Raw genomic sequence first — 24,302 nt, forward strand, 5'->3', positions numbered from 1 at the left:
AATTGAAGAAGCTTTTCCCTTTTGGAAATGGGAAGAAAAAAAAAAGATTGATATGTCTGTTGAAGGGAAAACGTGATGACAACTGTGAGACATTTAATCTTCGGGTACTCCTTATCGTGTTGATTGTAAAGAAGTATTACCCACCAATGTGAGGACCATGGAAGAAATGTTTGAATTCTGTCAAATACATCTTGCTCATCGAATTGAAAGGGAAAAGGAAGAAAGAGAGAGACCGGAAATCCTCAATTGGTATGGGATGACGACATAGATATGAGATTTGCACTGTTGATATAATTGAATTTTCCGAAACCTCTTCCTTCACCCAAAAAAAAATTCAATGGTAAAGAATGGAGCCAAGAGACTGAAGACTTGGGGTAAGATGGAGAAGAAGTTTTCTGATGCACATTGAGAACAATCTGTCAACTGGATGTACTGTATACATAGTGGAAGACTACTACCATATGCCATCATCCATTTATCAGAATGCACGCCCTTATGCCAATTCATCGTATACTTTTGATGGGCTGAAGCAGGACGAAAAAAAAGAAAGCCAACACAGCTCAGGGGTTGGAAACTTCTGCAACTGGGGGTGAAGTTTGCATGCTTCTAAATGTAATTCTCAACTTACTGCAAAATATATATACCTCCTATTTTTTTTTCTTCTTTTCCTCATTTTCCCTCCATGAGACTACCACGACCGCCGGATACGATTGCATTGAAGCAGGTCAGGACGCAACGCAGACGATTTTTCCTCTCTGTTTAGCTAACATTTTGTTTAGTTCATTCCCTTCTACTCTGACGATCTTTTATTTTGTTGTATATGTATGTACTACATAACATATACCCTCGACGGGCCCTCTGAAGCCTCTTCCTACCCCCTCCACCGTTCAATCCCTCTCGCGCGTTCATTTGAAAGGACCTCAAAATGTGTGGGATACCTCATGAAGAAAAAAAAGCCTCAACATGACGTTTCCATCTCCTTCCCACCCATTCTCAGGAAATATACAAGGAAGTGTCGCCATTGACACGCCATTGTCCTCCTCACAGTTCATCCCTCTCTCACCCTCCGAATTCTCAACCTTCAACCAGCGAACGATGCACTTTGGTGGAATTGATGACGGATATCGCAGCACACACACTCACCACCCACACCATCCCTCCCCTTCCTCCCCCATTCCTCTGGCACTCTGCATCTTCAATCGATTGACACATCCACCATCACATCACCCCTCAATGGTGCACTTATATGTACCTACAGTGTACAGTACATACTATATAGGAAAATGAGGAAGATGAGAAACGTGAAATCAATAGCATTTCCGCTTCCGGACATTCTCTCCTCACTCTCTGTGACACATTAAACTGACGAGGTGTGGAAAGTTGGCACATTATACCTCAATGTGGGTGGAAAAGCATTCAATTTTGGTAGGAAAATTCCCAAAATAGACACCAAAATAGAAAAATCAAAATGGCCGAGATAATTCAAGTAAAATTTCTGGAGCTTCTTCTCAAGATTCCTTTACAATTTTCCCACCAAAAAACCTACATAAACAGAAATCAGGGACGCTGAGACAAAATTTAATGTAAAATACGGAGACTTATATAGAAAAAAAAAGTTAAAGTGAAATGCTTCAACATGAAGTTTGGTAAAGAAGAAGAAAAAAAAAACTTTCATAAAAATCCCTAAACATCTGTCCCATGAACATCGTCATATATATAATGCTACAAACACAGCGAGACGTTTTCCAACAAAAACACTCTCCTCGATGGAATAACACAACACACAGAGCAACAGAGACGAGCAGATGTTCCATTTTTGGAGGGAAAACCCTCCACTGTACATGAAAAATGAAATGTATGTTAAAATTGGGAAGTCTGTAGACAGAGTACCTACAGTTGATGAAAGAAAAGAAGAATCAATAAAAGTTGGATTTAGGATAATATTTTTTATGATTTTCTTTTCAATTTCAAAACTTTGAATGAATAATTAGTTATTTCATTAACCATTTAATGATCATATAAAATATAGAAAAATTAAAACAGAAAAAACGTCTTCTGTGTCTTGCTTATTTAGTTCTTAGGTTCTTAATCTAGACCTAAGTTTTCCTAAATCAGATAAATGTTTTTTTTGTGCTAGGAGTTTTTTTAAAATCTAAGCTTAAGTCTATTGAGTCAATCCAAAATATTTAAAGTTAGACCTAAATTTCCTAATTCCAGGTAAAATTTTTTTTAATCAGTTTTGGCTTCAATTTTTCTCTGGTAAAATTCGGCTTTAATTTTTAGACCAGGCTTTAGTTGTCATAAACCAAGCTTTAGTTTTAAGGCTTGGCTTAAATTTTCTTTTTTTGTTGTAAAATTATCTCTTTCTAGGCTGAATTCTTCATAAAGCTTTATTTTTTAAAACTAGGCTTACATTTTTTAAGGTCAGACTTTTAGAATTTTAAGGTTAGATCAGGCAGAATTAGAACTGAATGCATCTCATATAATCTTTAATTAAAGAACTAAAGTTTGACTAAAAAAAATTAGGCCTGGCTTAAATAACGGACATAGGTCAGATTAATAAAAAAAAAACATAAACCAATTGCATTAGAATTGTCCTCAAGCCCTTTCCGTTTTTAGTGTTTTAAGAAATTCAAACTTTAAGTTTCTTTCAAATAATTTATCTTCGTCAAACCACAGATTTTTGTGTATTATACTTTTGAAGAAGTACCAAAGGACTTTCATGATGCAACAACATGAGGGCTTGTTAACAGGTAAGAATGTATCAATCTACTGATTTTTTTCCAAATCTGTATATGAATCAGTAACTTTTAACAACGAACTGAATCTAATATTCATTACTATTGTAAATAGACGAGCATCATTTGAAAAGAAAAGACTTCTACCAAATAGTGAACTTGATTTAATGTCAGGCAGTGTATTGAAAAGGGAATGACGCTGTTCAACCCTCATTTTTATACATCGTCGTCTATAACAGATGAAAATCATCATCAAAATCCTCACCACCACAATCCCATTTTTAGGAACCCCCAAAAAGAAATTAGATCTTTGGCCACCATTTTTATAAATTGCTTTCACATGCCTATAAGGGGTTGAAATTGTTCAGATAAACATCAATAAAATCAGGCATTTCCAAATTAATGGCGTCGTTTTTGAAAAAAAAACCTAATATGTACAAAATAATAGAATAAAAATTCAAAATTGATGAAAATTGTGAGAAAAACGACATTTTCCTTAAAAAAACAAGAAAAAAAGGTTCCTTCTCCATTTCCTCAAAAGTGAATTATTCCAATTCAATAGTCGTCGTGAATCGTATCTATCTTCCAAAGTGAATTTTATAAGTTCTAAGCAAACATCCGGAGTGAAGAAACTCGAAAAAATGGAGGGAAAAATTGTGTGAATGAGATGAAGCGATATCCATCTCACCATGTCTCTGTCTCTTCGTTTTCTTTCACCACCACCATTGCAATGAGAACACCGATGGTGATGGAAATAGTTTTGATGTAGCTTTTAGAAGCTATATACAAAAATTTTCTAAATAGATGTTTGGAGGGAAAAGAAGAGGAATAAAGTGTGTGAGAGTGTTGAGAAGAGAAAGAAAAAAAACATAGAAGAGGGAGACATCCGGTATATATATAATTTTTCATAGAGAGAAAAATTCAACACAATCCAAACGGATAGTGCTAGAAAACCTGAAATCTCAAACTAAATGTGTGTTAATCATAAAAAAGCGCCTTTTTGAATCTTACTTTTCATGGTAGTTCTTTTTTTTTTTTTTTTCAGGAGAACATTTTTATACATTCACTCCAACCCTGCTGGCAGCGTGTTTTCTCGTTTAGAGAGAGAGGCAAAAAAAAAAACAAGAAGAAGAGAATTCTCAGTGTTACTTCAGCAAGGAACGATCCTTTTGTGTGTCCCTGGAGGGCAATTCAAGAGACCAATTGTTTCCTTCTCGCAGGAGAGATGTTGTTTCGATGGGTCACAGGAGAAGAACAAAAAAAAACTATAGGTAGGTACATGGTAGACATGGAGAATAAGAACAAAAGAATTACATTGAATTTCTTCATAAAATTGCCCTCAAGTGTTTTTCACATCATTTCCCTCCTTGCAGAAAAAAAACCACACCATCGACAGAATTCAAGAAGTAGTTCTTTGATCTCCCAAACTCTTTTCCTTCCTTTTCAGCATTTCTTCTTTTCTCCATTTTTTTTTCATTGCAAATTTTACCTTTTAAAAAAAAAACTTCACGTTAAACCTCGTGGTTGAGGAAGAATATTGCGATAATAAATATGAGAAACTGATGGAAGAGTACAACAACAACAAAAAAACGACCAAGATACCAAATGTTTTTGATCGGCACAAGCCAAACATCGCGCATTTGCCACACCAACTGCTCCTTGCTTTCCTTTTTGCTCTTCTTCTTCATTTCGCTCTTTTAAAGCTTCGACAGGTGTTTTCCCTCCTTAACCCAAAACTCCGCGCTACCAAAGAGACCCCAAACAATATAATGACGATCGTCGGAGATAATAAAAAAAAATTGTAAAGCAATAACATTTTTTTTTGGGTTTGCGACAAGGAACCGCCCGCCAACCTTGCCAACCCATCATCCATGTGTCGCTGCACCTTTGCGTGGTGCAGTGCCCGAGATATCCACCCCCCAACCTCACCTGCTTGAGTTCAATTCCCATGCTGGTCCAAAATTTTTTTTACCCCTTCTTCCCAATTCCCAATTACCTCCTTTCCCCCACATCTTACCGATTATCCAACGTTAAAAAAAGAGGTCATTTCACACTTACAAACCTCCCCCTCACGTTTGAAAATACAAATTCATCTCTCATTTGTAGATTTCTCATTTAAAATGAAAGAAGAAAAAGAAAAACATTATTTCAGCCACATTCGCAACTATTATTAAGGCACGATTGGGCCTAAAATTAAACCAGACACAACCATGAGGAGGAAATCTAAAAACGCACGACGCACCCAATAGTCAAAAAGAACGTCTAGACATTCTAGCCCCAAACTATATACATACACCCAGACACTTTCACACCAATATACTCTCATGCGGAAATTCTGTGTGAATTTTCAAACCACAAATACCGTCTTCTATATCTTTTTTTCCCGCCCAACATCCTCTCAAATGCGAATATATCGTTTTAACCCATTCGGGAGACGCATTTTGTGTACGCGCCATATGTATAATTCCATTCAGGGATGGGGTGTGGTTCCCTCAAGAAAAAAAACCCTTTTCCCCATGAACCATCCCTCCTTCGTACACAGGCTGGTAAGTCAAAATGGAAAATCCGTGGAAAATCCTTAGATATCAATGTACAAAAGCAAGTAAGAGAGATATTCTCCAAATAAAAAAGTATAAGCAAAAGGAAATCAGTTAAAGGTTATTCACACGAATCTCTTCCAATCCTCAAAATGCCCTTTTTTCAAGCGCCATTTACCAAATCTTCGTGAGAGAAGTTTTTAAGGGATACAACATATGCAGGTGGGTGTTGGGGGAGTAAGATGAGACTCTTTTATTGGAAGAAATCGATTTCTCTTGGCTTTCAAGGGGGTTTATGTGTGTGTTTGTGTGTGAAAGACATGATGTTGGATCAAATATCTTTCTATAGATTGATAGATAATACAATTTTTGAATAAAAATTAAATTTAATTTGAAAGAGATTGAGAATAACATTAAAACATAAAGAATTAAAAGGAAAATTAAGAAATTTTCATTTTTTTTTCATTTTACTTGAGATATTTGATAAAAACAAACAAAGAGTTTAATAAAATAAATTTTAGTAAGACTTCAAATAAAATAATTAAAACAGACGATAATTTCGTAAATCCCAATGGGTAAAAAAGAAAATGAAGAGGAATCACTCGAGTTTCGAACCTAAGACAAACGAAAAAGAAAGCGAATACGCTACCCATTAAGCTAGTTACAAGTATACCTACAATAAGCAAAATATGTACTTTAAAAAAAAACTCCATTTTCCAGGATTCTTAAGCTGAATTGTTCATTTTGAACCTTGAACTATTGGCCCAATTACTTTTAAAAACAATGACTTATTGGGATTTTAAAAATAATTTAAAAAGTGCCCTGAAGAAGATTTAGTATGCTACGCCAACAAGACCAAAAAATAGCTAAAACAATGATTGATTGAATGAGTGATTTTTGACTTCCTAGGTCTCTGAACCTAGATCGTATCTAGTGGATACTGATCCCTACCTTTCATTCTACATAGGCTAGTAAACTCTTTGACCAATTAATGAAAAGAACAAACACGCAACTACAATGCATAAAATCTGCAAATCGTTAAAAGAGCCTAACAAAAATCCAGATTTTTTATCGATTTTGCTGAAGGAATTCACTCGTTTTTATATGAAAAATCCTCTTATTACACGAAAAAATCAGGACACACGTAGTCCTGTAAGGAATTTAAATAAAAAGACAGAAAATCCTAGAACAGACTTCCCATTTCGAAAAGATCGCAGATTTGTTTAAAAATGTGAACAATGATGTCACTATTGAATTTTTTCGATTCTTTTTATGCATGAAACATTCTCTGTGATGTTTTATCATGACTATAAAACTATAAAAAGATGTTTCTTCAATGTTTTTTTTTTTTGAGAAAAAAAAATATTAGGCTTCATGCATTCAAAGATAGAACAAAACAGAATGGTGACGTCACTATTTACATTTTGGACGAATCATTTCCAGCTGATTTCTGTAAAAATGGGAAATTTATTTGGCGATTTCTCATTCATTTTTGATTTTTTACAGCATCACGTGTTCCTGATTGTTTGCTCTAATGAGAAAAATTTCTACACAAAAACGAAAAGACTCCTATGGCTGAAAAAGATTTGTAAAAGCATTTTCTTTATTTACTAAAGTTTTCTTACTTTCTTGTTAGATTTGGTTCTTCCCAAGAGAATGTTATTTTGTAAATTCTAAATTCCACAGCTATTGCTCATTGTTTGGAAAGTCTTCCCTTTTTTTTTATCAGTAAACACCTTGAGTAAATAACAAATATCATGAAATATTCAGATTCAGCGGTAAATTCTGTTATCTCCAAAAACATTCAATACTTTTCCTCCTCCTCCTTCTTTTCCACGCAGGCTATATATATAAAATTTCTCATTTTTGAGTTTTATTTAACTTTTACAAAATGAAAGAGAAGAGAGAAAAATTTTCCCAAAAACACCAAATGGGTTAAAAGTCTCATTTCCCTCATACAATGTAGTGTAGCCTCTAAATACACAATTAATTCGCAAAATCTAATTATAGCTTTCTCCGCACATACACGTAGAGAGACGCCCCAATCCTCCTCATATTGAGCGTCTAGTCAATTTTTGTCTCACAAGGAAGAAAAGTACATTTACACCAAGTTGAAAGAAATATAGAGGACACAAGAAAATGTCTCGAGGAAATAATACTAATGTGAGTAAAGAAAAAAAGAAGAAGAAATGTTGTGTACAAAGATCATTTCCCTTTTGCAATTTTTTCTTCACCTCCTTCGTGAACCAATTTTCAATCAACCCCCTTTTTTTCCACATCCCGTCAATCAGCTTTTTTCCTTCTTTTCATCCTTGAGGGATTTTTTGTTGTTGTAAATTTTAAAACACAAAAATCTCCACCTGGATTGCATTGCCTCAGGTCAGGATTTTGTCATTCGGAAGTTGGAAAAGGGAGCGCAATTGAGGAAAAGCACAGAGAAACAAGAGTCCCGCCACTCTGAGAATGGAATGACAGTTAATTTTCCTTTCTAACTTACATGTAGAATGGGAGGAAAAATCGGGGAATAGAGTCAGGAAAAGGATCTAAACAGCAGCACATACACACATCAACAAAGGAATTTCCTTTAGAGCTTTTTCATTGCTTCAAAACGAGTTTTTTGTGCATTTTTCTTCTCACTTTTTTCTCTCCAGAGAGGTGGGAGAAGTTAATTTTCAGCATCAATTAATTTTAGGAAGCTCAAAGATATTGTATTAAAGTAGAAATAAATTATTTTTGAGTGGAAAAAAGATTTGTTTTTGCAGGATTCGATCCCAAGGTTTTCACCTTGTTAGGTACAATGTAAACCTATTGACCTACCGTACAGTAGGAAAAAAATTGCAAGACATATTTGAAAAAGAAACTTTTGTTTTAAATGACATTTTCCTGTAAAAAAAAACATTGCTGAAAGAAAAATACAACACATTACAAAAACTAAAAGCTTTTTAAAATAAAAATAAATAAATAAATTATTTTCACATTGAATTTGATATAAACTCCACAAACTTCAATGAACACTCATTTAAAACTTGTCTTCCATTGAAACTTTCAAAGCTCCACCACGTTAATAATTTCTCAATGAACTTTTTGAGAGCACGAAGAAAAAGTTTTTTCACGTGTCTGATCTATTTTTGAGTCATTCCTGCGATCTTTTGGGTATAAATAAAAAAAAAACTGAAAGAAAATTTACTAATAAAAATAGACAATTCCCTTGGCCTAATTTTTCAACCTCCCAGACATTTCCTTTTCGCACACTTTCAGTTTTTTTTCTACCGTATGTTGCTTCTTGTGGAAAATTGATTTTCTTTACTACACATTTTGGGATTTTAAATCACTGATTTTGTTGAATTTTTAATGTATTTTTGCGGGAAATTGATAAAAGAAAATTAAACTTACCCAAATCTCGTCAAATCTTCTTCCTTTCCCGTATCATCCAGGAAGAAATCACCTTTAGCTGAAAGGAAAATTTATACCTAAATCAATCAAAATTCGCCATTTTGTTGTATTTTTTTTTTAATATTTCTTTTTATTTTAAATTTCCAAATATTTTATCAAAATCTAGAATATATTTCTTTGAAGAAAAATAGGAAGTAAGAATTTTATAGACACAAATGAAGGTCTGAAACTTATATAAAAATGAGAAGAATAAAAGCCTGCATTGCCTAACCTAAAAAAAATGGATGTCGCAATGTTCGTCCGACCAAAAAAAGTAAATGAAGAAGATTGAGCTTGTGTAACTAATTGTTGCATAACATAACCTACAAATAAACGAGTTCAGTCAAATATACTAATTTTTAAAATAAACTTTAAAAATGAGACTTTTTTAAGTTAAAAAAGCTTGATAAAAAATCAGATTGAACTCATCTTTTTTTTGTAGGTTATGTTGAGCAAATATTAGTTACATAACCTAAAATTGAAAACGATTTTCATCTGTTTTTTAGACTATTCGTGATGATTTCTTAAAGAGAACTCTAAAATAACATCTAGGGGTCCATAAATGCTGAAAAGGGACCAAATAAACCACATAAAAAGGAAATAAGAAGACGGATTTTCAGTCATTTTTAGGCTAATTATTTTTTTTATTCTTTTTCGACGTTTCGGACTGTATGAGTCCTTCCTTGGGGCATCAAATCAATTAACATTAATCGCTTCACTAAAACTAAAAACTAACTACATAAAAAAGGTAAAAAATATTCAAAAAGTAAAGGAATATTTTTTTTTCAAAATGGCGATCAAATCGATTATGTACATTCAAGGATTAACATAACAGTGTATTAACGATTTTTTTCCTATGAAATTTTTGAAGATTCCGTGGCGCCATCTCTGTTCAATTCAACCAAAAAAATCCCTCCCAAAGTTGGAATCTTCACTCATTTCACATCGATTCAAACCCAAATCACTCGCAATATGTTTTTTTTTTACTGTTTTACGGATAAAAAGTAAATAGAAAATGTAATCAAAACAAATGAATGAATGAAAATGCACGGACGTAGAGTACGAAAATCAACAAATTGGTCATTTCGGAATTTGCGCTGGTCGGGAATGTACACTTTGGCGCTTGCTGAAGTGGGGGCGAAGTTGTGCGCAAAAATGCAATTAAATGAATTAAATTGACTCTCTGCATGAATTCTCTGTGACTCACACGGGGAGGTGATAAAATTGCGAGGAATGGGGGAGAAGGCGGAGGACCTTGAGTGCGATACGGAAGGAAAAAATAAACACAGAGAAACGGCCAGACACTCAACAATTTGCGCGTCTGATGACCAAAATGTGGGCCAAGTCGCATATTTTGTGTACACCTCACACAAATCACCTTTCCGGAAGCACTCCCCTTATCAGTTGGGTGGCTCTCCGAGAATCTACGGATAATACGAAAGATTCCTAAGGGGCTTTGTGGTGTGAAGAGACAACGGAATAGCAGCGAAAAAAACCCAGAGGCGACGCCAAAAGACAACGCACACGGAAAGTTGATTATTTTGTTTGGAATGTGATAAGGAGGGTGCTCTTTTTTTGTGAGTAGCACCAAAAAAGCCCCTTATCAGCTCCCCCACCTCTCGCGACACTCGCGCTCCAGATAAAATCCGGACAATCTCCTCTGACGACAGCAATGATGGTGTACAGATCGCGCGGAGTTGCTCCCAACGGTTCTTGGGTGCTGGATGGATGAAAACAATGGGAGAGTATGCCCTCACAGCGGAGTAAAATGCAAGACGCAAAAAACGGTGCTCCTGACAGCACCAGGGGCACAATCCCCATTCCCAAAGCCCCCTAATTGTCATCTACAGCCCCCAGGGCCACCGCATGAGCACCCAAAATGCCACTTGAGAGCCCCACGCCAATGGAAAAGCCCCAAAAGCAGGGTAATTTGCAAAATTCCTCATCCGGACGTCAAAAAAGAGCTTTAATCTAACCTCACTCTTTCACACCGAATACACAAATCATCCCCACGGCCCCAATTCACCCCTTTCCCGGTGGAATGATGGAAAATCAACTCACCCAACATATTAGTAACTTCTCCAGCATACATTAAACACCAACAGATAAAATGATATGCAATTAAAATGAAATATTTCCTTTAACAAAAATAGTTTGCACGATGAACTCCAAAACTTTCGATTAGTGTGTCCCAAAACAACACTCAGATCGATAAAAAGCGCTAAAATTCAAACTCCTCAAATTGTCAAAGTTTTTACGCAATTTTCTTGCGTTTTTCCGGGGAAATTGGGATTTTGGAGCTTAGGAGAAGATGCTGCATTGCAGTTTGAATGTTGATTTTTTTTTTCAAATAAAAAAAGAATTGTACAGAATCGCGCAAATTGCCACCCAGCGGCCGCCATCTTATTAACCTCAAAATAATTCCAAACCTGAAAAATGGAGAAAAATCAATTTTTCTGTGCATAAAAAGCACCGAGAGGCACGGAGAAAGTTCCCCGAATAGCAGGAAAAGAGAAAATCCATATTTTTATGTAAAAATTTTTAGTTTTTCACAGAAAAATTGAAAACACGTAATTTTCAAGTATGGACCTTAAAGGGTTAACGTTCAATTGCTCTTACAATTTCACAAATTTTTAACATTTTTCCAGAATAGAAGCTTTTAATTTCCATGAGCGTTTCGTATAGGAAGACGTTTTTGGCAAAATAACCCTTTAAGGTTCTTTGGGTCATATACGTTGAATTTTAATGAATTCAATTGTTAATTGAGCCAAATAGAGAATTAAAAAAAAATCGAAAAAAGTGCCATTTTCCCAAATCAAAAAATAATTTTAAGGGCTAAGGAATTTATTTGATAATCTTCAAATAAAATTACATATTTTGCAAATTCACACTCAATCACTCTGCTCGTATGTTTGTCCATTTTCCGGGATTCTATACTTCTCCTCATCCTCTTCGTATTTAACGTCATTTTGGTAGTTTGCGTACTGTGCTGAATAATCCGGATAATCTGCAATAAAACAAATTAGAAAACTCATTTTAGATTTTAAATTAATTAATTAATTCCTTTGCAAGTTATTCAGGAACTGTGTGAGATTTATACTACCCAGAAACTCACAGAAACTCTAACCAAATTGATCAGAAAGAAAGTTAAAGGGCCCTTTAATCTCTTCTGCAATTCTTTAAGAATCACCAAAAAAATGGCGATCTTGCAATCACAGAACGTTCTCTTGCATTTGAGGGTAAAAGGAATTTCCACAAAGCATAAAATTCCTCAAATCCCCCCTGGAAAATGCTGAAAATAAAAATAAAGAAAAAACAAAAACTCACCATCAATTGGCTCCTCTTTGATCTTAATGTCTCCCTCACGGAAATCTGGCTTCCTCTCCTTGCGATCACGATCGCGATCCTTGTCGCGTCTGTCTCTTTTTCTGTCTGAACGATCACGATCACGTGATCGAGATCTCTTGCGCTTCTTATCCTTCTCGCGATCACGACGATCACGATCACCGCGCTCAGCACGATCACCACGTTCACGGATGCGATCACGTTCCACATCCTCGTAGTCACTCCGATCTCTACTACGACGCTTCCTACGCTCACGCGATCGACTTCTATGGCGTGATCTCTCCCTCTCGCGTGGTATTCTTTCGCGTGATCGGCTGCGACGTCGATCGAATCCTAAAAAACAAGGAAAGATTTAAGTTAGCAAAATTGAAAAGAAAACAAATAGAATTGACTGAAAAACTTACTGTCACGATCACGACGATCACGATCTTCCTTCTCACGCTCCAAGCGATACCGCTCGCGTTCACGTTCGTTATCCTCCCTCCCAGAGTGCTTGATATTCACATCAGGACCACCACGACGTGTTCCACCGAGTCCACCGCCTGAAATATTAATTTATGTTTTAGCCTCAATTAATAATTTTTTTTTCGTTTTCTTTCGCATTAAAAGTTAAAATAAATAAAAATAATTAATTTTAAAAAATTAAAAGAATAAAAATATAGAAAATAAATATTTTGAAGTGAAATTACTGAACGTTTTTCCTAGAGAAAGTTTCAAATTATATTTTGTAACAAAAAGACTAATGTTTCAATGGTTTATGTTTCATCCTTAATTCAGATTTGATTTCTAACTTTGAAAAACAATTTATTGATGGAAAATAAAAATGTTTCACGTTTGAGTTTACGTATGACACAAAGAACGCGAAAGGGTTAAAATATCTTCTCTTATTGCGTAAATTTGTTAATTAATTAATTAAAAAATTATTAAATTGTCGACCCTGGTTAAGTGGACGGCGATTAAAATCATCATCCCATCCGTGGAGTGATAATAGGTCATCTTAATTTAGCCAATTCTTTGAAAAGATTTTGCCACTAAATCAGAACATAATCTTTGGTTTAAAATTGGCATTTTGAACAAAATATTTAAAAAAATAAATTAATTTTAAAATAAATTAAAAATAATAAAATGAAGTTAAAAAAAAAACTCACCCAAACGACGTGGTAGCCATCCTTTGACCGTCCTGGCCCTCTCAACATCCACCAACACGCGTTTTCCATCAATTTTCTTACCATCAGCGTGTTTATAAGCAGCTGAAAAATACATAAAATTAAGTTAATAAGGCCGTTGAATGACGCTCTGGGGATTTTTTGTTTAAATTCTTATCAATTTGCCAATGTACTGTCTATTCTTTTTTATTATTTATTGTTTTATTCTTCCTCTTTTTCTTGTTAAAAAAAAAGTGACTCCAAAATGGAGTAAAATTGTTGAGATTTTTCGAGAGATTTAAATGGAAAAAAAATTAATTAAATAAAAACTGAGGTATTTCTTTAAAAAGAAAAAATATTACTTTGAAATTTTCTTATTTTTCTACTTATTTTTTAATCTTGTTTGATTGACAAATTGAAAAATATTTTTATTTATATGAAAAATGAAAGAAATTATTTTTTCTAATAATTAAATTTGAGGAATAAGAAATGGAAAATGCATGAAAATTGATGAAAAAAATAAAAAAAAAGGACTCTGAAAATTTTTCTTTTGAAATTTAATCAATTTCAATAGAATTCAGGGGATTTTTTAAGATTCAAAATTTTCTAAATTCCTCAATATTTTCCACAAAATAAATTGTACATTTTTTTTTCTCATTTAATTCAACAAATAAATAATAATAATACCTACCCCGGTATTACTTACGGGAAAGGTTTTTTGGCTTTTTTAAACCGATTTTGGATGTTTTTGTGTGTGAATTCGAGATTTTTCGCAAAACATTTTTTTTTCATAAACTTTTGTGGTTTGATTTTTTGTTTTGTTTGTTTTTTTTGGAGAGTTTCCTCCCAAGTGGATCGAGCGAACTTTAACTTTTGGCTTTTACCTGGTGCGCAAATATACTTACGTACAAGCGCAAATTACTTATTTTTTTTGTTTAAATATTATTTACCAAAGAAAATTATGTATATTACCATTTTTTCTATATATATGCAAAATAAAATAGACATTATAAAAATTAAAATAAAATAAATAAATATTACAGAATAAATAAAAAGAATTCAGTAGTGGTGCAAAAAGGTTAAGAAAAGAATAAATAAATAATGAATTAATAAAAAAAATACCTTCCACAATAAATCTGTAATTAAAGAGAATGAAGGGTGTCTCAAGATTACTGCTGAAATAAAATTTAATGCCATTCTTTCCTGTAATGTTTAACGCATTATGAAAATTTATCTTTAAAAAAAAATATTGAAGTTTTAAATTTTTTTTTTCAAAAATAAAAACATGATTTAAAAAAACTTTTATAACTCCGAAGTAAACTATCCTAATTACCCATTATTTTCCCTATAGAAAAGACTTCAAATTGTACTCAGATTTCATTCTATTTTAAGGGTAGACACTCAAGTATAGTATTCTTCTTCTAACTTTATTTGGATTTAAAATCAAATAAAAACCCGATTTTTCTTTATTTAGAATATTCAAAGGTCGCATCTTATGCTCTACTGAACATAACCACATTTACGCTTAAAGCAACTTTATACAAACGACCATGAACCTACCTCGATAGCTTTAAAAATCCTTTTAAAATTAGGTTGGATTTTGAAAAATATGCTTCTTTTGAATACGCTTAACCTTTAGGTCATGCAATGCAGCTTTTAACTAAAAATAAGTTACTGAAAAATTGAATAAATTTAAGAATCACCCGTTACAGTAAGAAAAAAGAAACATATTGCTAAGAAATGTGACCTTTAGTATATTTTTCTTTTCATGAAGCATATGCGTCAATGCTTTATGAAAATAAATGAAGAAAAAAGTATCTATAATGTAGTTTTTCTGATTGATTATTGGTTATTTTTTAACATTCAATTGTCCATTGTTCATGTTCGAAGCATATGCTTCAATGACATTTTTTTTTCATGTTGAAAAACCGCAGTAGTCTTGGGACACCCTATACGTTGCCTTTTGTTGGATTGTTTTTGGAATAAAGAAATTCTAAGGAGATTCCCTGAAATTTTTACCTTTTCCTTCATGTGACACTCTCATAAATTAATTTTTGAGACGTCTCAAATGCTCTTCTAACTTTTAAAAAATTTTCTAATTTTTCTTCAACACAAAATAACTTCATTTTGAGCGATTTTAAGAGTCTCAAAAATTAATAAATAATAAATTATTTTGCAAATGAAAATTAAATCAATTTTTTTTGTATGTTATGGTCCTCTCTTACCAACCACATACAAACCTAATTCTTTTCGTCATTTTGCTCTTTTTTCTCAACTTTTTTTTTTTTGTTTTCAAGAACTTTTCAAACTCTTTTGGATCTTTCAAACTTTAACTCTGTTCGTGTGCGAGAATATTTGGTGGAGATTTTTTTTTTTTGAAACTCACAACGAACATTGTTTTGTTTATTTGGTGAAGAGGCAGAGTTTCATTCAATCCAAGACTGTATTAAAAAATAAAGAACAAAACGCGAATTAGTGAAAATTTTACTAACACCAAAATTATTTTTATTTTTTCACTATATCTCTGTTTTTTTTTTTGAAACAAAAAATTGTATCAAGGCAATGAAAAGATCAAAGTTGGGGAATTTTTTTTGGGATATTGTAAAAAATCTTTGGTTCAAAAATATTTTAAAAGATCTTTTTCACGTTTTTTAAAGAAAAAAATAAAGAAAAATAAATAAGTGAAAGGATCTATCTAGAAAAAAAAAGAATCTACGGAATGACTTTAAGCTGCTGAAGAGAATCTCTTGAAGGAGGTGCTTGAATGGGTTCCAAGAGATTCCCTTTTGAGACCTTCGTGATTTTTGTTTTCTACATAAGTTTTTCATGATCTCTTTCATCAGCTCGATGGGAAAAGTTTTGAAAGGAAAAAAAGAAATGAAAAACGCCAACACTTTGTACTCACAGTGCATGTCCCGTTCATGTTCGTATTCAATAAAAGCGTAACCTCGTGGTTTGCCATTTTCCGAGTTGTGGATCAAGATGATCTTCTTTATTGGGCCATACATTTCAAATTCACGCCGTAACTTTGACTCTGATGTATCATAGTTCTGAAGAACGAAAGAAAAAGAAATTAAAGAAATTAATTAATAAATATTTTGGGATTTAATGCGACCAATTACTTTTTACAGGCACTTGAAGAAAATAATGACGCAGTCCATCTTTAACTTATTAGTACTTTACTAATTTGTTTTAAATTGGTCTGTGATATTTTTAATGAATTTGAAATTGATAATTGTTTTACATAAACTAAATTAAATTATTTTCGATAATTTTTTTATTTTATTTATTTTTTCTTCATTCTATGTATTTGCCTTATTTTTAGATTCTTAGTACATAGTCCAAAAAGAATATTACCCCAAAAATCAATTTCAAAAATATTAGGTAGTTCCAGTATTTCATATTCGTTACTTATTTATTGTTTTAGAAAATTGGAAAACCTTTAATTAAAGTCCAATTTAATCAAAATCGGTCAAGCAGAATAGAAGATATGCTTCTTAAATTCTTTGTTTTTGATTATAGCACCCCTTGCGGCTAGTTTTGGAAGTGAGAATGTTTTAGAAAGACATTTGTAGGAATTATTATGATTTACAATTTGAGTCCGATTTAATCAAAATCGGTCTAGCCGTTTTGAAGTTAAATTAAAAAAAAAACACTTTTGGCTTAAGGGCGGCCATATTTGATAAATACATTTTAATAAAATGCTTGAATTAAGTACATTTTAGGCTTGCATTTAGTACTTTTTAGGTTAGAATTTAGTATCTTTGAGGATTACATTTAGTACTTTTCAGACTTGAATTTAGAACTTTGTACGCTCTTACTTCTCAATCCGCTCGTTTTTAAAAGTGAAAACCAATTATCGCCTTTTTACTTAAATTTAATGCTTCTTAGACTAGAATTTAGTATTTTTAATGCTCTTAGTACTTAGTCGAAGCCTCTTGAGATCAAAAATATTAACAACTTCTTTAATATTGTAAAGATCCTTTTCGTGGGGTAAAACCGGCTAAGTCGGTATAGAGCTCAGAAAAAGCTAGCGGATTTTGCAATTTAGACCAATTAAAATTAGTACTTTTTATACTAAAATTTAGTACTGCCCGAATATTTTTAGTTTTATTTTAAGGAAACGATTAGAATATTTTCATTTAGACAAACACCCCTAACTACAACTTTTTTTTTAAATCAAGATTTTTCAGAATTTTTTAGCTGTGATTCTTTCGAAGAAAAGAATAGCACAGCTTCTGTGTACCACCTAAAATGCAATGTTGTCCGATCGGGCTCAAACTTGGTATGAGCACGAATTAGGGTCCCCACATTCCAAAAAACGTATGTCAAAAAAAATTTTTCCGGCCGTCCGGCCGTCCGGAACCTTTTGTTAAATTACAAGAGAACGGTAATAGATAGAGACTTGCGGTAAACGGCAAAGTTTAAAAGTCGACTGGAAGACATCCGATTATGAGGTCAGATCCACCCCCCCACCCCTCCGTCCACCATTTTGAATAACCCTCAAAATTTGTTTTGCCTATATCTCAGCCCCTATTATAGCTAGAAATCTGAAATTTTGATATGTTGTAGGGGTCATCAAGACCTTTCCAACGATGCCTCATTTTCGAAAATCGGTCAAGCCGTTTAGTCAATATGGCCGCTACAATTTTTCATCGAAAATCGACCATAACTCGAAAACGGCTTAACCGATTTTGATCAACCCGGGCTCAAATGAAAGATCTCAGCAAACCCTACAACTCTCTAGAACATCCGAAGTTTCAAAAGTGACCGCTAGGGGGGCAAAAATCAAAAACAAAATTTTCGATTAGTTTTCGATGAATATCTCGGAAACTGCACTATGCATTTTCTTCAAATTTTAGTATGTTATAGCTGACTATATTATCTAGCTCCATGCCAAAAATGAAGAAAATCTATGTCGCCGTTCTCGAGATATAGCCTTCCAAAGTTAGCATGTCATATCTCGGGTTCTACAGGTCCGATTTTGATCAACTCAAGCGCAAATAAAAGGTTTCGTGAAGCCTTACAAATGTCTAGAACATTGCAATTTCGAGAAATGACCGCAAGAGGCGCTAAAGTCAATATTTTGCATATCCAAAATTTTTAAGTCTAAATATCTCAAAAACTGTACTATGCATTTCGTTAAAATTTCAGTATGTTATAGTTGAGATCAAGACCTTTCCAACAATAGGTTATTTAAGAAAATCTATGGAGCCGTTCAGGAGATATAGGGGTTTTAATTTTTTATTTAATCAATACGCAAATTCTTAGGCGCCCCGCGAAGCGGGGCGCCTTATATATACGGTATATGAATATAAATGCAAAGTAAAATATAACGGTAAAATATAAATATATATAGTTGCATATTTAATTAGTACGCTAACTATTTGGCGCCCCGCGAAGCGGGGCGCCTTATATATAAGGTATATAAATATAAATGTAAATGCAAAGTAAAATATAACGGTAAAATATAAATATATATAGGTACATGGTACAGATTAAGGAGAAAAGGGAATGTACATGGTAAGTTTCACTTACGGGCTGTGATTCTTCCTTCAGAGGCCAAGTAAAGTATATGTAAATGCAAAGTTTAATAGATAGCTGCAGAGTATGGATTAATAAGAAAAGGGAATGTACTGGTAAGTTTCACTTACGGGCTGTGATTCTTCCTTCAGTGATCAGTCTAAGTGTGATATTTGATATAAGTTTGGTGGTGCAAACTCTGGGGAAGGATGACTCGCGCCACGAATCACAGCCAATGCGCGAGTTAGCCTTCCCCCAGAGTTTGCACCACCAAACTTATATCAAATATCACACTTAGACTGATCACTGAAGGAAGAATCACAGCCCGTAAGTGAAACTTACCAGTACATTCCCTTTTCTTATTAATCCATACTCTGCAGCTATCTATTAAACTTTGCATTTACATATACTTTACTTGGCCTCTGAAGGAAGAATCACAGCCCGTAAGTGAAACTTACCATGTACATTTTTAATAATAATTGAAAATGTTTTTTTTTTCTTTTTTTAATGACTAATCTAAAAAAAAAAAAGAAAATAGCTCCGGTGTGCAATAATCACAAAAATAGGATGTTTTGGTTTTTTTACCCAATTGTAAAATTTCATTTATTTGATAAAAAAAAAACTTAAAAAATTAAATGAAAATAAATGAAAATAAATCACTTTGTAGATTTATCACGTTTATAAAAAAAAATAAAAAAACCAAATAAAATTGAAAAGAATAAAATTTTATAATTTAAAAAATAATTTAATTTAATTTGAGACCCAAAATCGGGTTTAAAAAACTTGCCGGTTGCGCCACTATTTTCATCACGTTACTGTACCAATCGTATCAATGAACCAAAAAAGGTGTAAAAAAAAAACTTACAATTCTGGAGACAAAAAGCGTCCTGAAGGGATCTTCGGTGGCATGTTGCACCTGATGGGGATCCCAAATTGCAATCTCCCTCTCCAGCTTGTACGCCACCTGCTCTGCTTTCTCCCTGCGGCGACGTTCCATCCGCTCCTCGCGGGTTTCCACACGCGTCGGTGGCGGCGTATCTTTTGGGTCCTGCCGGAAGCAAAATTCTCAATTAAAATTGGGCCCCCAAAACACCTGGGTGGGATATAAGGGGGAGACTTACTTCAAAGAACTGAAGGAACTGCCCAACGCCAGTGTAGCCACGAGACTTTTTTTCATGGGGCAACTTATCTGGAGGCGGAATAAATGGAATAGGGTCGCGTGGGGCGAAAAGAGCCAACAAATTCGGGGGCAAATACTGCGTCATTGTGCCTCAATGTATTTGCAAACTAATCCTCAGCACTTTTCTCACTACTTTCACGTCCACACGAGCACACTGCACACAGGTAAATGCTGTAATTTGCACTTTTCCTTTTGCTTTGATTTGATTGATGAGAAAATAATAAATGGACGCAAGCAATTTGACGTTTGTGACGTTGTATAATCGATTACGCCGATATAATCGAAGTAAAATATCGATTACGAGATTCGATATTCCTCTCACTCTACGTTTTGTGTGCGTGTGGAATTCACGGAATTCACAACTACATGCGCTGCGCATGTTTGTGTGGAACTTGTGCGGGAAAATAAAAAAAAATTCTGTGGAAAAACTCATTTTTGGGGCTTCAAAAGTTGCCGACAACGCTTAGGGGGCCCCCGAGAAGCTTCAGTAAAAATTAGGGGCCGCAACTCGCCGGATTCTTTCCCGGACTTTCCACGATTTTCTTGGCGCGGATTTTGAAAATTTTGAGTCGGCAATACCAATTCGACGCAGCATCGCTTCTTGGTAACAAAAAGATAATTTTGCTGCAAAATTCTGCGGAAAACGTGGGAAAAACCTTCCGTGGGAGTGAAACAGTATCAGTGACGTGAACCTTCTCATTTTCTTTTCACCAAATTCACAAACTATTTGGCATTCTAGCGGGAATTATAATTGAGCGGTTATTTTCATATGAAATAAAAATTTATAACGAAAAATCATGATTTTCATTTTTCTTTATTATTTTTCGCCCTCACTGATTAATCCTGGGATCCTGCGAATCATTGAAAAAGTCCTTCTTCGAGTCATAAGAAAATCCAAAACTTTCAAGACAGCCACAGAAGAAGAAAACACACCGACCAATTTCTTTTTCTGTAGAATATTTTTCTCTCAGCCACTTTTCCCATATTTTGTGAATTTTCCACGCTCTCTGTACGATTATTTGTTGAGAAAACGCAAAAAAACAATATTTTTTCATCTCAAAATTGAACCGCAAATAACACCATGAAGTTAGCTACAGTTTTACGGGAAACTTTTTGAATGGAAAAATTGTTAGTGGGCTGAAGCGGCTTAACCGAAAAAATGGACGAGCAGTGAGTTGAAAGCGCGGAAAAAGTTTTCTCTCTAAAAAAAGGAATTTTCTTCGATTTCCACTCCGTTTCCGTGAAAAATAAGTGATGCATTTCCCAAAGGAATGCACGGTGTAGTGATTTAATGAAAATTTGGTTGTTTCGCGCCTGAAAAACAGAGTGGAAAATACAACAGGGAAGTTCGCGGCGTCGCGTTCGGGAGATTCTGTGAGAAAAGCGTTTTTGCGTGGCGTACGGAGAGCCCCCAAAATGGAGATTTTCTCCCCTTTGCTTTGAGCATCAGGAGAAAAAACTCAGTCAGGCGGCATCAGAGGGATTCTAGAACGTCTCTTGGACTCCTGGATGCCAAGAAAATTGCCTCAGATGTGCTGAAAACCGCCCCGCCTCCTCCAAGTGACGCCATCTTTCCGGGAAATGGAAGATCTGCCCGCTGAGACGTGAAAATTAGGGCATAAAGCCAGGAGAGCCCCTTCGGAATAACATAAGATAAGTTTAGATTTAAAATGTCCCTAACACTTGGAGGACTCGAATTTCTAACCTCAAACTTTGAGCTTAATTTTCTATTATAAAGAAAACGTTTTTCCGGATTTTCTTTTGACAAACTTGTTGTATTTGAATCCGCCTACACATAGATGTAGAAATTATCAAGATAAGGTGGATAGATTTTAATCTATGGCGGTTTAAAAAAGTCGAATTGGCAGTGATTACCAGTAAAGTCCTCCAAGTGTTAATCCCTTCTATATGCAAGCCGGCTTTCCCAGGAAAAATCAAATGCTTAAAATCTGTTTTTTTCCTTCAAAAATTCAAAAAATTAACTCTTTCATGACCTAGTAGGATCTTCAAATCGAGAATTTTACGAAACAAGAATAAAAAATTCTAAAATCTTGTAATTTTCTTGAAAATTAACAAAAAGGACTTTATGGTGCTATGCAGGAAAAGAATTCATTTTCTTTTGGAAATTCCTATGAGAATATTAAAAAAAATCATTAAAATCGAAAAATTGTCTCTAAAAAGAGCCTGAAAAAAAAATAAAATTCAGATTAATGGGAAAAGCGTGAAAATACATTCTGATTTTTTTTTAGCGTGACGTTAGCGATTGTTTTGAACAAGACTTCTTTGGTATTTTCTTCTTTAATTTCGTTCAGCTTTATGAATTTATTTTTAAAAAAATTTCGAGTTTTTCATAGCAACACAATATGAAAATTTAAATGAAAAAAAAATAATCACAATTTACCTTAAAATTTTTATTAATTGTATTAAAATCTTTTTCCGGACATTTTTGTTTTTTTTTTCATAAAGTTTTTCCTGACCGTTTGGAGCATGTTAGAAAAATTAGAAGAATTAACCCTTAATTTTTTATATACTTTGATATCTATTTTGTTGAATTAATAAAATATTTTATTGTAAGATTTTTCAGTAAATATTTCACATTTCAGCAATTAACCCTTTCGTGTCAATTGCATTATAGGCTAACTCAAATTTGAAAAATTTAATTTTCATGAATTTAAATGAAGTTAATTATTTTTCGAAACTATAAATACGCATTAATCCTCCGTACGCTGTGACCAAAATACTCACGCGCATTGCCATGGGGTAGGTGACCGACCCCATAGAATTTTTTGCAAAATTAGCAAATTCTTTCGGTCAAATGAGCCTTAATAGACTCCTTGGTATTCCCTAAGAACTTTTTCGTTCATAACACAAAAATTAAGGAGTTCATGCGCGAGCCAAGTAAAAACGTCCTCTATCGCTGAACAATTTTGACCCATTTCAACTTGAAGTTTTTACATGGCTCGTGCATGAACTCCTTTAATTTACATGGCTCGTGCATGAACTCCTTTAAAATAAATTTTTTGATGATTTTTTACAATTTTTTTGAGTCTTCTCAGATAACCAAGGGAACTTATTCCCAGCTCTAGGGTCGATCACCTACCTACCTACCTCTCATGGCAATGCGGGGTTAAGATTAAGATTTCATACATCACCCCCAGTATAAATATCACGATAAAAAGACAGCATCATGCAGACACGAAAGGGTTATTTTTTATTTTATATTTCTCTACTTCTTATGATTGGCAACATTACCCTAAAAAATATTTTTGTGCTTTTCTTACACTTAATTAGAGATTTATGATTTGAAATTGATTTGGGTAATGTTGCCAAGAGTTTGATGCAAAAAAACTAATGCTCTATTTCGACTCATTTTTCAGCAAAAATCAACGCAAAGGAGACTATTCTTAAATATCAGCAGCGCCATCATTGCCTTAAGAATATGTAAAAGACAGGAGAATAATTTTAATTTTTCACGAGAATCCAACCACCCAGTTGGATATTCTATTTATTTTGGTTTAATTATCCATTTCTGTAGCTTTTATTTGTCTTTATAATTGCAGTGTAATAAAAAATGAATAATTTTATGACAAAATCCAAAAAATATTAATAAATTCATTTCATGTTAATTTTCTACAACAAATAAAAGGCACAGAAATGGGGAAAATTTTTTTAGATTGAAAACTAATGCTCGATTACGATTCATTTTTCAGCTGAATATCTGCAGCAATCCGGTGGAAGCACTCTCACCACCGATATGGAGATTTATCAATCAAATCAACGATGTGAGAGAATTGCTCCCGGCAACGGCTGGGGGTGAGTAAAAAAATTTTTTTTTACATTTTGAGGGATTTTGCTTAAACTCACGAACTGCTGCTGCCTTAGTAGTCTATTCTCAATGATAGATTTTTGTACAAAAATTTCACGTATAAAAAGAGGTCGAATTCGAACCATACTCCCGTATTTTCGGTTACAAATTACAATATAATTCTGTTAAGTAAAATAGCAAGTCAGAAATTTTATTAGGCGGTTTTTTCAACATAAGGTATAGAAAAATGATCAGAATAACTTCTTTCAAAATTTTCCAATATAAAAATTAACCAAGTTCAAAGTAACATGTTCCATCCAACTTTCATATGAGTCAGCTCTTCAGCTCTTTGAACATAACATAAGAAAGAAGAGAAAGAAAAATTGTTAATAATTTTTCTGTAACAACAAAAAATGTATAATGTGAAAGATACTGCGAGGGAACGTGTATGATATTGCTTAACTCAAGAGCTGTTATGCGAGAAACGAAACGATAGAGAAAAGGAGAAAGAGAGCTCTCTTATACGCATGTAGTACCCCGTGTTGTATAAAATAAGGCAATATGTATGTTTCGCTTTTAACTCAACATGATGTCTCT

At 33.7% G+C, this 24,302-nt stretch overlaps 2 protein-coding genes across 2 annotated transcripts in view; both read right to left on the reverse strand.

Moving 5' to 3' along the window:
- LOC129792516 (uncharacterized) overlaps positions 1-10,905 on the reverse strand; it is a 119,258-nt gene extending 108,353 nt beyond the window's left edge. Inside the window, exons 1-2 of the mRNA XM_055831615.1 lie at positions 10,769-10,905; positions 8,669-8,726 (exon numbers count right to left, since the gene is read on the reverse strand). Coding sequence (XP_055687590.1) covers positions 8,669-8,726; positions 10,769-10,799 — 89 coding nt within the window. The 5' untranslated portion in view covers positions 10,800-10,905. The remainder of the gene's footprint in view (positions 1-8,668; positions 8,727-10,768) is intronic.
- A 628-nt stretch (positions 10,906-11,533) lies between these two features.
- LOC129792522 (U1 small nuclear ribonucleoprotein 70 kDa) lies at positions 11,534-20,182 on the reverse strand. The gene is made up of 7 exons (XM_055831625.1): positions 19,842-20,182; positions 19,586-19,768; positions 16,103-16,247; positions 13,201-13,302; positions 12,457-12,594; positions 12,035-12,385; positions 11,534-11,714 (listed from the first exon to the last, which is right to left on the reverse strand). Exons 1-7 carry the CDS (start codon positions 19,983-19,985, stop codon positions 11,599-11,601), a joined length of 1,179 nt encoding a protein of 392 aa, XP_055687600.1. The 5' UTR covers positions 19,986-20,182; the 3' UTR covers positions 11,534-11,598.
- Positions 20,183-24,302: the final 4,120 nt, after the last annotated feature.

Source organism: Lutzomyia longipalpis, chromosome 3 (genome assembly GCF_024334085.1).
Source record: "Lutzomyia longipalpis isolate SR_M1_2022 chromosome 3, ASM2433408v1".
Lineage (NCBI taxonomy): Eukaryota > Metazoa > Arthropoda > Insecta > Diptera > Psychodidae > Lutzomyia > Lutzomyia longipalpis.